The sequence below is a fragment of the Semicossyphus pulcher genome, unplaced genomic scaffold (assembly GCF_022749685.1).
Source record: "Semicossyphus pulcher isolate SPU_LCO1_2020_fin unplaced genomic scaffold, fSemPul1.0.p SCAF_3, whole genome shotgun sequence".
In the NCBI taxonomy this organism is placed as follows: Eukaryota; Metazoa; Chordata; class Actinopteri; order Labriformes; family Labridae; genus Semicossyphus; species Semicossyphus pulcher.
Genome location: NW_027211704.1, coordinates 18173081 through 18184770, shown reverse-complemented (window position 1 = coordinate 18184770; position 11690 = coordinate 18173081). Strand labels below are relative to the sequence as shown.

The 11690-nt window shown below is 39.0% G+C and overlaps 2 protein-coding genes across 3 annotated transcripts; both read right to left on the bottom strand.

Moving 5' to 3' along the window:
* Positions 1-1184: 1184 nt before the first annotated feature.
* Positions 1185-3883, bottom strand: rabif (RAB interacting factor). 2 transcript variants are annotated; one of them, XM_069678773.1, is made up of 3 exons: positions 3795-3883; positions 3143-3294; positions 1185-1786 (listed from the first exon to the last, which is right to left on the bottom strand). In XM_069678773.1, the coding sequence occupies exons 2-3, from the start codon at positions 3284-3286 to the stop codon at positions 1535-1537; spliced, it is 396 nt and encodes a 131-aa protein (XP_069534874.1). In that variant the 5' UTR covers positions 3287-3294; positions 3795-3883; the 3' UTR covers positions 1185-1534. The 2 variants fall into 2 exon arrangements, with proteins under 2 accessions (XP_069534874.1, XP_069534875.1); XM_069678774.1 differs by lacking the exon at positions 3795-3883 and adding an exon at positions 3377-3439.
* An 846-nt stretch (positions 3884-4729) lies between these two features.
* adipor1a (adiponectin receptor 1a) lies at positions 4730-11344 on the bottom strand. Its single transcript, XM_069678720.1, has 8 exons — positions 11276-11344; positions 9816-10031; positions 9621-9734; positions 8414-8585; positions 8091-8277; positions 7216-7403; positions 6784-6977; positions 4730-6538 (listed from the first exon to the last, which is right to left on the bottom strand). The coding sequence occupies exons 2-8, from the start codon at positions 9960-9962 to the stop codon at positions 6410-6412; spliced, it is 1131 nt and encodes a 376-aa protein (XP_069534821.1). The 5' UTR covers positions 9963-10031; positions 11276-11344; the 3' UTR covers positions 4730-6409.
* Positions 11345-11690: the final 346 nt, after the last annotated feature.

The window sequence follows — 11690 nt, the reverse complement described above, 5'->3', positions numbered from 1 at the left end:
TTCCTGTTTTAACTGAGGAGAGCCCAGCACTTGATTTGTTTTAATCAGCAAATTAGACTAATTTGAATGTCCCTGTTCTCTGTTTCATTTGAACTTCCTGTTGTTTAATTCTGGACAGATCAGTTGACGTTAACAGGAACACATCACAGGTGTTTCTCTCGATCCATCTAACAAAACCGTTTTGGTCTCAAACATTATGAACAGAGTTATTTGTGGCCTACTTTTTAAATCACAGAAGGGGACGCAGACAGCTCAGATTTGGTGGGTTTGAGCTAACAGGGCGGGGGTTAGAGCCTTTAGCTAACAGGTGCACACACACGAAACGACAATGAGCACATTATTTATGGAGGAACCAGGAAATGATACAGGAGTCAAATACTGAAATCATGACATCTAGTGGCAAACAGTAGACCTGCACCCTTGATTATGTGGAGGTTTAAAAGTGCTGCTTCACCATGTTAGAAACCCACACGAAAACTGTGTTTATAGGGAGTATTTGAGTGAGCATTATGTACAGGTAACAGTGATGGTCTGTAGATTACATTTTCTTTCAAAAGAGATGTTTAAATACATATTTACAATTTTATGAACTCCAGAATCTAGCTTTAATTCATATATGATATGCCAAACGAAACCAAGGCCCCTTAAAACCATCATGTACATTTAGATTAATTTACCTGCACATTTGACTGGAAGACAATCTTGGCTTTTAATATCGTTTGGATTCTTTAGAGTTGTGAGAACATTTGAATGCTTTGATAACAATTTTATAATTGAACATGTTTAAAATCTAAACAATATATTTAAGTTAGTGGTTAATAGTGCATACCTATTTCATTGTAGCAAGCTGAATGTGCAGTCTCTAATGCTAATTTAAAAGAACACACAAATAGGAGCCTGATTTTTCTCAAAGTTGAGTTGTTTTCTGAGGGCTGCAACAAATAGTTATTTCCAGTAACAATCTGTCAAAATGTAATTTTAGCGAATTGAGAAAGCTGTCTGTAGAGGCTCATCAGGAAAAATACAACCATGTTGAAAAAGGCCCATCACAAGTTTATGGAACCTCATACTATAGGTCTTACAGATCTTTTGTTTGACCTAAAGTTAAAGACCACAGTGTATTCAATTGAGAAATAAAAAACAATTTGAATTTAAGGATTATTTAAAAAGCCATTTACTTATTTTCAGATAATTCCCAAATGTTGTAAACAAAGAGACACCTTCGACTCAGTCTGACAAGAAGTTATTTTTTGTCAGTTAAAAGACTCTGAGATGGAGGAACTTCACCATGAAACAGCTGCAGGATTTCAACATCAGCTTCCCAAAAACATCTTTATTAGCACAGGGTGGTCATACTGTTGTTAGAATGCAAGCGGCAGGCTCCTGTTATCATAAACATTGCACACATAGCAGTAAATGTAAAAGTGTGTGTTTGATGGATTAGTTGTGGTCAATTATAATAAACCCATGACAAGATGCAAATCATATAAACCACATTTTTTAAAGTTCTTGTGGGCTCAAATTCGCATTTCGACTATTCATGATTCACCCTTTCCATGGCCACGTAGAAACTTTTCTTGTCGTCCAAACAGTGCCAGCCGATTGGTCCAATCTCACAATCTGCACAGATGAGATACTTGATTCTCCCCACGTCGTTAGTAAAGCCCACGTTCTCAAAAGTGTACATGTCGTCCACAAACCAGTGGGCGCTCAGAGTGTCCCCGTCCACTGAGCCCTCCGGTGTGCTGCTGAGGCCGCTCTTTTTCCGCATGGATGGTAGGAACAGCTGGTGGGAGAAAAAACAGCCTCAGATGACATAAAGACACCTGAACGAAGTACTGTGGTAGATTTGGACTTATGTACATAAAAAGGTTGCCAATGCATTCAACTCTTATTGGGATGTTTTCCTTTTCATTTAACTTGACCTAGCTGGAACAAAGACATAAAAAAGTCAAACTGAAACTCTCTGCGGACACAGCACTGGCTACCTGTTGCATTCAGAAACAAGTTCACAGTCCTGCTTGTGTTACACAAATATCCAAATGGTTTGTTCCCTAGTATATAATTTGCTTTCACTTTATAAACACTGCTCATCCCCGAGGTCACAAAGCAACAATCTTAGTCATATTTGTACGTTCTAAAAATCTGTTGAGACTGCATGATGCATGTATTCGCACAAATAATCCAACAGTATCCTTCCGATCTTTAACAAACAGTGATGATTTCATCAATTAAAACCTGTACACTGTTGTACGCGGTGCATCAATCTTCTAAGGTAACATTAGCATTGTTGCTCTTGTACACGTGTATTTGTAATGTATGTCTGTGAGGTACATTTCTGTATGTTGTTTTATGAAGTGTTATGAAGAGTAGGTTTTCAAATCCTTTACTTAAATAAAAGAAACAAATCTGCATTACAAATAACAATCATGCATACATTTTTAATGAATAAAGAGAGCATAACTATTATTAGAAAATCAATACAAAATGCATAACCTTGCCCCTTTGATTGTTATAACAAGAAATAGTATAATTATAACTACATTATATTTAAGATGCATTCAAATGTAAGTAGCAAATTACTTTTTGCAATATGGAAATATAACCTTCTTATATACTGTTGGATAATTAAATCTACAACACAGTATTATATTTTAGAAATGAATAATGAGTTTTGAATGTAATGTCTAAATGAATGAGCATCCCTGTCTGACCATATGGAGATGGGGATTCTTCCTCTGTTTCTGTGTCATCCTCCTTTTAAAATAGAGGTTGTTAAGATGTACAGATTGTACAGCCCGCTGCAGCAAATTTTGAGTTGTGATTTTGTACTATACAAAGAATAAATGACCTGACTTTATTTGTAACACAAATACATTTATTGGAGTAGATTTACAATAGTTCTCTCTCAATGGTAGTATGTAAAGCTTTACATCTTACATTTGTACTTCAGTAAAACTACATAGTTGCTTTGTACCACTAGTTTTATTATCCTAAAGCACACTGGATGAAACGGTGCTATAGTAAAACTTTTCGCTTGATTCAGCGATGGACAGACAGAATGAAAACCCTAAAAGCTTGAAGGCAAGCACTCTGACAGTCCATTGATTTAAACCCCCATTCCCCATATCAAACATCATACCTCCTTCTCTGCAAACACAGCCATCCCCGGGCACAGCACCTTGGATCCGCAGCGTTGACACACCACAGACTTGCTATTCTTGCCGTCCCCAGAAACCAGGTCGGACCGGTCCGTGCTGTCTTTGGACTGTTGTTGGTTGTCCATCTCTAACCCTGGCAAAGAGCAAATTTACTTTCAATTATATGCACTAAAGGCGTGTGACAAGGTTTCTTTCTCAAGCCCAACCGGACTTACCAATGGAACAATAACAGTTAAACCTGTAACTGTTCAGTGCTAACTAGCTTATGCTTAATATTAGAGCACTATCACAACGAAAAAAAAGATGGGGCGCACACAGATTGAGTGCACCGGAACTACGAGCCCTCATAATATTTGTAGTGCGGAAGTCAGTCACAAAGAAACTCCCTATTATTAACATTTTTCATTATCCAACAAGCCATAATCTGAAATATTTCTGTTGAAGTCTAACCAGTACAAACATTACCTTGAAAAGCTATGGTAATACTCTCAAAACAACAAAGCCCTACGTCATGCGTTTATGCTAACATGTATGCTACCAGTGATTCAACAGACTATAGATGAGAAAAATAATTACATCACACATGAATACAATTTAATTACAGAGATGTTAACTAAGCCTAATGAGACGTACCGGAATGCTCAAGATAAAAAAAGGTTGATTTGGAAGAAAGCCAGGTTAGCTAGAGGTAGGCTAGCATACTTGCTGCATCTGAAGTTTACCGGCCACCAAATGCTCTCGTTCAGAAACATGGCTGCAGATTGGTTCCCCATTAACACTTCGAGATTGTTGAGGGGGGTGTGGAAGATACATATGACTTAGCCATTGTCAGAAGAAATATTAATATATTTTATTTGTTTTATTGTTAGTTTGTACTTTGTACTCTTCATTTATATGTCACCTTCATAATAGCAAAGGTAACTATACTTAAATATAAAATATATCTGCCAATCTGTTTGGCACACCAACATCACAACCCCACAGTTATTCCTGGGAAATGCAGTATTCATAATGAAAGATTACCTAAAGTCAATAGTTATTTTCAGTGTGGTGTAATGTGTTCGCTCATGTCTTCCTGGTTCTAAGTGTCATCCTAAATGATGCACAGAAATCTACAATGACAGACTGTCCTCATCAGCTGAAGTCATACCGACACCACACGGTCTTCACATTCATATCGCCTGTCACGAGGAGAGACTTATTGATATACTGATGTAAATGTTTGTGAAAAAGTACCTGTCATTTACTGATGGCTGTCTCTTCACCTCATCATCTGGTGTTTTAAAATGTCACTTCTGATTCATGCTCTGAATTGATTTTGCCCAACATGTCCATGCAAACACAGTCCTCATTTTTCTGTTGAATTAATTTAACCTCTCTTGATCCTGATGGGGCACTCTTGCAAGAGTATCATTATCTATTGTGCATACCTTTTTCTGAGATAAGCACGTAGATAAGGATTTAGAATGGTGAAACGGTGTGAAACAGATGAAAGCAGGTCTAGCTGGGTGTACTGGATGGGGACAGAGGCAAGTTAAGGAAAACACGTGTACATCACTTTAGCTGCTTGTATTGCCTGGATCTTGAACATACACTTGACACAATTTGACACCATGTTTGTACATGTGGAAAAAAATTTATTACAATAATTTTCCAAGATTACCATTAATAAATATTTATGTTTACATTTCAGTGAAATGTATGATTTATCACTTTCTACACAGGACATTACACAAAGTCAAGAATACACATTGTTTTAGTCTTTGTAATAAAGCTTGAATAAGTTGATCTAGAAAAAGGAGTCTTAAACAGCAGTTGATACAACCTATCAATGGAGTTGTAGTTCAATAATGATTTGATTGTATATATGGCAAGGAAAACAAGAAAAGTCAACATCTGGAAAATCCTTGAAGCTCCTTTGACTGTTAAGATAGGCCGTTTTATTTAAAAACATTTCCGTTGGCCTAAGGCACAGGAATACTAAAAGTTTATATCAATCATACATAACACCTTTTAAACCCCATATGGTGATTTGAAGTTTTTAATTTAATTGTATACACTAAGGTGCATTGGATATTTACACCTCTCATTGCATCTGAAATCTAGCACAAAAGAAAATTCTCTATACGAGGAAAACACAATTTGACCTATCCAGATCTGTACATTGTGCGTAGCCCAAGAACTATTACTGAAGAAGCTATCAACAATGTGTTGTCTGACTGAAACATGATGGCAGGGGGAGTTCTTTCATATTCAACATTTTAAGCCTCTCAGTTTAACCTGAACAGCTGCAGCTTTTCTGTTCAATTCAAAAAATTATTTCGGGGGATTTTTTTTTTGTCAAATGAAACAGTACATCAAACAGCAAAGTAACTTTCTAAAAAAAAAAAAATCAGTATAAAAGACAAAGAGAAATTTAGTTTAAGTATCCAACCTCATAATTTGAATGTGAAGAATTTTGATTTGCCGCAGATACATCTATAGATCATATTTATTGTTTTTAAGCCATGACTTGTTTCATTTTTTTTATTTTTTTTTTATTTAAGGGGATTCTCTGGGCCTTGAGAGTACAGTTTAACTTTATTGCAGAGTGAGCATGGGTGGGTTTCCTGGTGGCCCTCCGGTATTTAACAGACAGCCGCACAACCATTTCTACACACTTTATGTGCACACGTCTTCCTCATACAAATACATGTGCAGGCTCTCAAGCACCTACACTTCACTCCTGGTCAACAGCTTATTTAACCTCTAACCTGCATGGAAACTGGAAGGGTAAAAGGAATGGTTTACAGTGTGGGCCCTCTGCTACCGCACAAATAAAACTCTCTGAAGCCTTTGTGAAATGGTAACACACTATGGAGAGGTTGGGATACTAGATGAGCTACTAATAAGTGACCATCAGTTAAAGGAATCTATGATTTTGGTCAAAATGTCATTTTGATCTTACTTGAAAATGCAGACTTCAAGTTTCTTAATTATTGAACAAGTAGTGCCTGTTGAAGTTCCCCTCCATAGTTCAATGGCAAGTTAATGCTACTTTATTGGAGCAAAAAGGAGCCGAACAGAAAGTCCACCAAATTAGCAAATCAGAAGTACAGAAGGAGCAATAAGTGACTATATTGAATTCCAGCAGCATTTTAAGTGTGTGTGTGTGTGTGTGTGTGTGTTTGTTTGTGTTTGTGTTTGTGTTTGTGTTGTGTGTGTGTGGGAGTATAAAGAAAAGTATGAGTAAGTCACAGTCAGGCCTCTCAGAGTAGAGAGTCATCTGTGCATCCTCCCTCGAGGCCGTAACGGAACTCCTGCAGATTGGAAACCCCGTAGAAGTGGATGAACGCAGCTGCCACGACCAGCACGTGGAAAATCTGATGAGAATGGAACTGGAAGGAGAAAAAGTTAATGTCCTTTGTCCTTTGTATTGTGAACTCGTAAAGTGTCCAAACATTTTTTTCCCCTAAAGCTCTTCTTTGACATTTCAAAGCACTTTGAATGGCCTGTGTTTGATATGCACTATGTAAATAAAGCTGACTTGCCTCGCCTTTAAAAAACAGATCACGTCCTAACCGAACGAACCACCTGACTGTCTTAAGTTCTGTAATGTCGCGTTAACACATCAAATACTTACCCAGATGTCACACTTGCCGGGAAAATAGCGCTCAGGGATCCTGGCTGCATACAGACCGGCACCAGTGATATACATGGCCCCCATCAGGTAGAACCAACCCATCTGGCCGACTGTGGTGGCCTTGACAAAACCTTCCTCGATGGTGAAGTGCATGGTGGGAACAATGCCGCTAAGTCCAAGACCCATGAACACACCTAAGAGAAGCAAGGATTTGGTTACTATGTTCCTAAACATTACAAGATGAGAAATGGTGATCATCAGAAAATCATTTCAGACATGCAAACCAAGCACAAGTCATTCATAACCACAGCTCACAACTGTTTTCCTCTGCACCACCAGTACTGCTCATAAAAGGCATAAAGTAATGTAAAGTTATGACCTAAACTAACAGTGGCATAAAATTACAGTGAAGACATCATATCTAAAAGTCACCTGCTCTTGTAGGTCTGTGACGAGGTGTAGAGAACCGGTCCCACTGGGCCACTATGATGGCGGCGATGCCGAGGACACAAACAATGGTGAGGTAGATAAGTCGAGGCTGAGGGGAGCAATAGAAGGAGTAGTACAGCCAGGGCACGAAGGAGCCCATGATCAGGAGGGCAATGCCCGAGTAGTCAAGCCTGAAGAGACGAGGTGACACAGAGACAACAGCTGGATGAAAAGCTGGAACACTTATTGTAAGCTGTGTTTTCTCATTTATATAAAACACCTGTATATTTTCTCATGGCATGCCTGGTATGGTATGTCAGATTCCTGCTTATCCTTATTTTATAACCACTGTAAATTAGGGTCTTTAGAAAACACAGAAAAGTGCCTGACAGTGCCTCACATCCACCCCCACTTGCACTCAAATGTAAAAGTTGTAATGCAAAGTGCTGTCAGGCTCAACAGGAACAGGTCACGGTTCAGTTTGTAGCTCAAGGACATTTAACACAGAAGGATTAAAGGGTCTGACTCTGAAGTTTAGCAGACAAATGATTCATGAATAAGCCAGAATATACTGTATGTTTGTGATGTTAAGAGGGTGAAAGGGACAGTTTGGCAATAACAATCTGCTAATGCCGATAACCCTTAGCATCATGCAACTATGGATTGTCTCATTTGACTTATCAGTCTGGATGTGTCTATCATTAATCGCACTACACTCTAGATGGCAAACTAGAGCTGCATGTCTGAAACACATGCATGCCGGAAACTCCAGGAGCAGTGTGTCTCAAACAGGAAAAGACTTTGACAGTTACACACGATTCCTTGAGGACATTTAGGGCGAGCAGGTGAGAAACATGTTAGACATTGTGAGGACTTACTTAGAGAAGGTGCGAGACACTTTCTCAGAGTGGCAGTAGACGGTATGAAAAAGCCAGGAGAAGCTGAGGCACAGCACAGCTCCCAGGAAGAACATCCCGAACACCACTTTCTCTTGCAGCGGGGCCATGAAGTACATGTTGGGCCGCAGCATGGTTAACGTGCCCAGACAGATGAACAAGATCAGCCCTGAGGGACAAAAATAGACCAGTTTTACAAGTTTCACAAGAGAGGAAACCAAGTCCAACCAGAGTTTAAAAAAAAGGATTCTGCTGCTAAAACCTAACACATTTTAGGAATTATATCTAAGGCTTTTTTTTCTCACCTAACAGGTGAGTCCAGATGTTTCCGGTCTCAGTGTGAATTCTGAAGATGCTTCCAAAGCAGGCCCGGAAGGAGGGCATAGGAGGGCGATGTCCATGCAGGAGGTAATCATTGTCTTTCAGCCACTCTGGCAGGACATGAAAAGGGATGACCCTCCAGCGCCCTTCCCACACCTGAAGAGGAAGAATAGCTTTCGTTCACTGGTGCATACAATTACAGTTGTTGCAGTTTATGGCTCACGTAGTCAGTATTTCTTTTTCAAGCCCAACTCACCACCATCTCTGTCTTTAAAACAAAGTAAATTAGCCACATCTTTCTGCTTAGGGTTCTTATCTCTTCTTCTCTATGTGTTTTGATGCTACGATCTAGATGTAGCCGGTTTTCTTTGTTGTAAGGTGATATTTGTTTTCCATGGTGCCTTGTGTGTCGTATACAACTCCACTGTCCACGGCTTGACATGAAATTAAAAAAGATCCCTTCCTATGACTCAATAAAACTAAACAGTAGTCACAAGTTAATCTGTGGTTGTTGCTCTTCAGCTGCATATGCTTTAAACTCTCTGCTAAACGACAGAATTCTACCAGACCGAGTATACACCTTTGAGATGAACAGGGTGTTGAGTTTCAGCTCAGTTTACCTGCCTGATGCAATATTTATGCTTGTTCAACACAATGGTCTTTTATGTTCAGGTATCTTTTGAATGTCGGCCAGCTAAAATTTAACAGACTCAATCCACTGAGATGTAAGACTGAGAAGAACTGAATTTGTCATTGAGAGCACCAGCGGTAACAACTACGTGTTATCACAATAGAAACCTGTTGTCATCCTTCTCACAGAGGGAGGTTGAGAGCAGGGAAGAGAAGCCAGATTGGATAACGTGCACTGACCTGTTCACACCAAACTCAAACACAGGTTCATTTTAGGTCCTTACATCAGACTAAAAGATAAATACTTAACTGGTCGAGAAAGATGTGGATTGTTTGGGGCTGTAAACACACTGGTGGTACCAGTGTAAATAATAATAAATAATAGTTTTTGGACAACAATGTGATATTTGTGCCACACTACATCATATTGATTTAATTCAATTAAGGGTATGATATGATGTCCTGGTCCTAATCAATATATTAATCCATATCGATAGATCATTACACCCCTTATTAGAACCCAACAATTGTTGTGTCTATCAAGTAGAGAAGATATTTTACTTTGTGTACAAACTCCTCCATCTTCTCCATGGCATGGTGAGCCTGAAGTGGTAGTGTCAGGACCTCTCCCACCTCATCATCCTCCTCTTCCTCGTCAGCAAGCATCGCCGCTCCCTTTAAAGAGATCACAAGAGAAACACTGAAGCTACCGAGCCATTAGAACTATTCTCTGAGACTTTTCAGAAATGGTCGTACCTCTGGATGCAAGCCTTTAGACGCTGCCTGTCGCCCCCCTCCCTCCTCCAGCAGCGGCCCCAGCTCCATCAGCTCAACATCTGGGACACGGCAGTCCTCAGAGATCCGGCAGTCTGCATCACTTGCAGACCCGTTTCGGCCTGACATAGGGAGACTGCCTGATGACCCACTCACAGTCCCTGTATTCGGCTTCAGATGGTACACTTCAATTTCCTCCTGATCAACCAGAATCACAAATAACGTAAGTGGTATAGCAAAGAAAATTTCCTTTAGTTCTCAAGAAATCTCAATAGACTTTGCACTGCTGAACAAATTTACATGAAAAATGCAAATACATGCATAGAGCTAAACAAAGAAAATCCCCCACACAAACATAAGGAAATAAACACATGATAACTCTCTATTTTCTATTAACAATAGACTGAAAACAAACAGAGTCAATATGAAGGTCAGATTGTTACTATTTAAATTTGATTTGCAATTTCAGCTAATAATTACGTCCAATAATGTGGAGCCTTTTTTACCGAAGCAGCACCTGAAAACCAGCTCTAATAAAGAGAGATCCACTATATTTTTTAGGGTCAAAAATGGTCCCGAGTTCAATGTTGGTGCATCACCGATAATAACTTGCTCTATGTATAGAGCTGTTTGGTGTGCATGCATTGATCGATACGGTAGAGGTACAGTTCATTCAGACCGCATTGCATAAAAAATTGAAAGGATGTGTGCATGCTATTGTACGATGTGTATTTAAGGATGTAAAATATGGCACAGTAAGGAGATGTAGCGTTGCAGGGTTATTGTAGATTGCTAACACCTGATTTAAAATGGTTGTTGATTAATCTGGTCTCATGTAGGATCTGTTACATCGATCACACGTTCAAAACAAGAGAACAAAGAAGCGACTGAACTTATTTGGATCAATGCTCACCAGCCATAATAATCAGTCGACAATTACACCGGGACAATATAATAGACAGAACACGACATACTGACATTAGTTACACGGATGAGGCTGTACAATACAAACGAAACGTTATACCAAGTTAAAGCTAAGCAAAACCAGACGGATGTTGATCAGCTCAACGTCAGACGGAACATGGAGTACAAAATGTAAACAACCGCAACATACTGACGACCTAACGTAAATTCATCCTGTCTTTACGGCTTGGTACCATTCAAAGTATGAAGCTGAATTAAATCCTAACAAGCACTGACATGTTTTTAATTTAGCAGGTCACGGATCGCTCATATATCCGCTCGCTAGCGTAAACGTTACCTTTTAGCTAGCGCTGAGCTGTCGCTAACATCAACCAGTCGAGCAGGCGACACTGGTCTGTGAATTAACTTGCTAGCGGCAAGATAAAAGTCTTCACGACGACGTCCACATATACGGTTATCTAGTTAACTTACTGAACTGACGTACGCTTTAACAGTTCTATTAAATGGACATAAGTTACCTGACAAGGTAGCCTTCAATCCAGGAAGGTGAATTATTTATCGATATGCGAAAACACAATCCTTTCCGGAAGTTGAGATCTCTTCCGTAAACCTAATCCCTGTTCCCTTTCAAAATAAAAGCACGCAGTCACGCATAGAAAAACAAATATCGTTGATTAGCAAATGAATTAATGTACCGTATTTACATTAACCTAGCACGAAAAGAAGGAAATAATATAATATATATAAAAGTTTTAAAAGGGGATGTATAATTATTATATCAAAAATATTTTCCAAAGTGTGTCTTTGGAGAGCTTGTAATACAAATGCAGTTAATTTATTCATTTTAAATATATTATGAAAATATCATTAACTGTTTGCATTCAGAAGGCGTTTGTGACCACATAAAGATGTAGTGTATTTATTGCTCTTAGT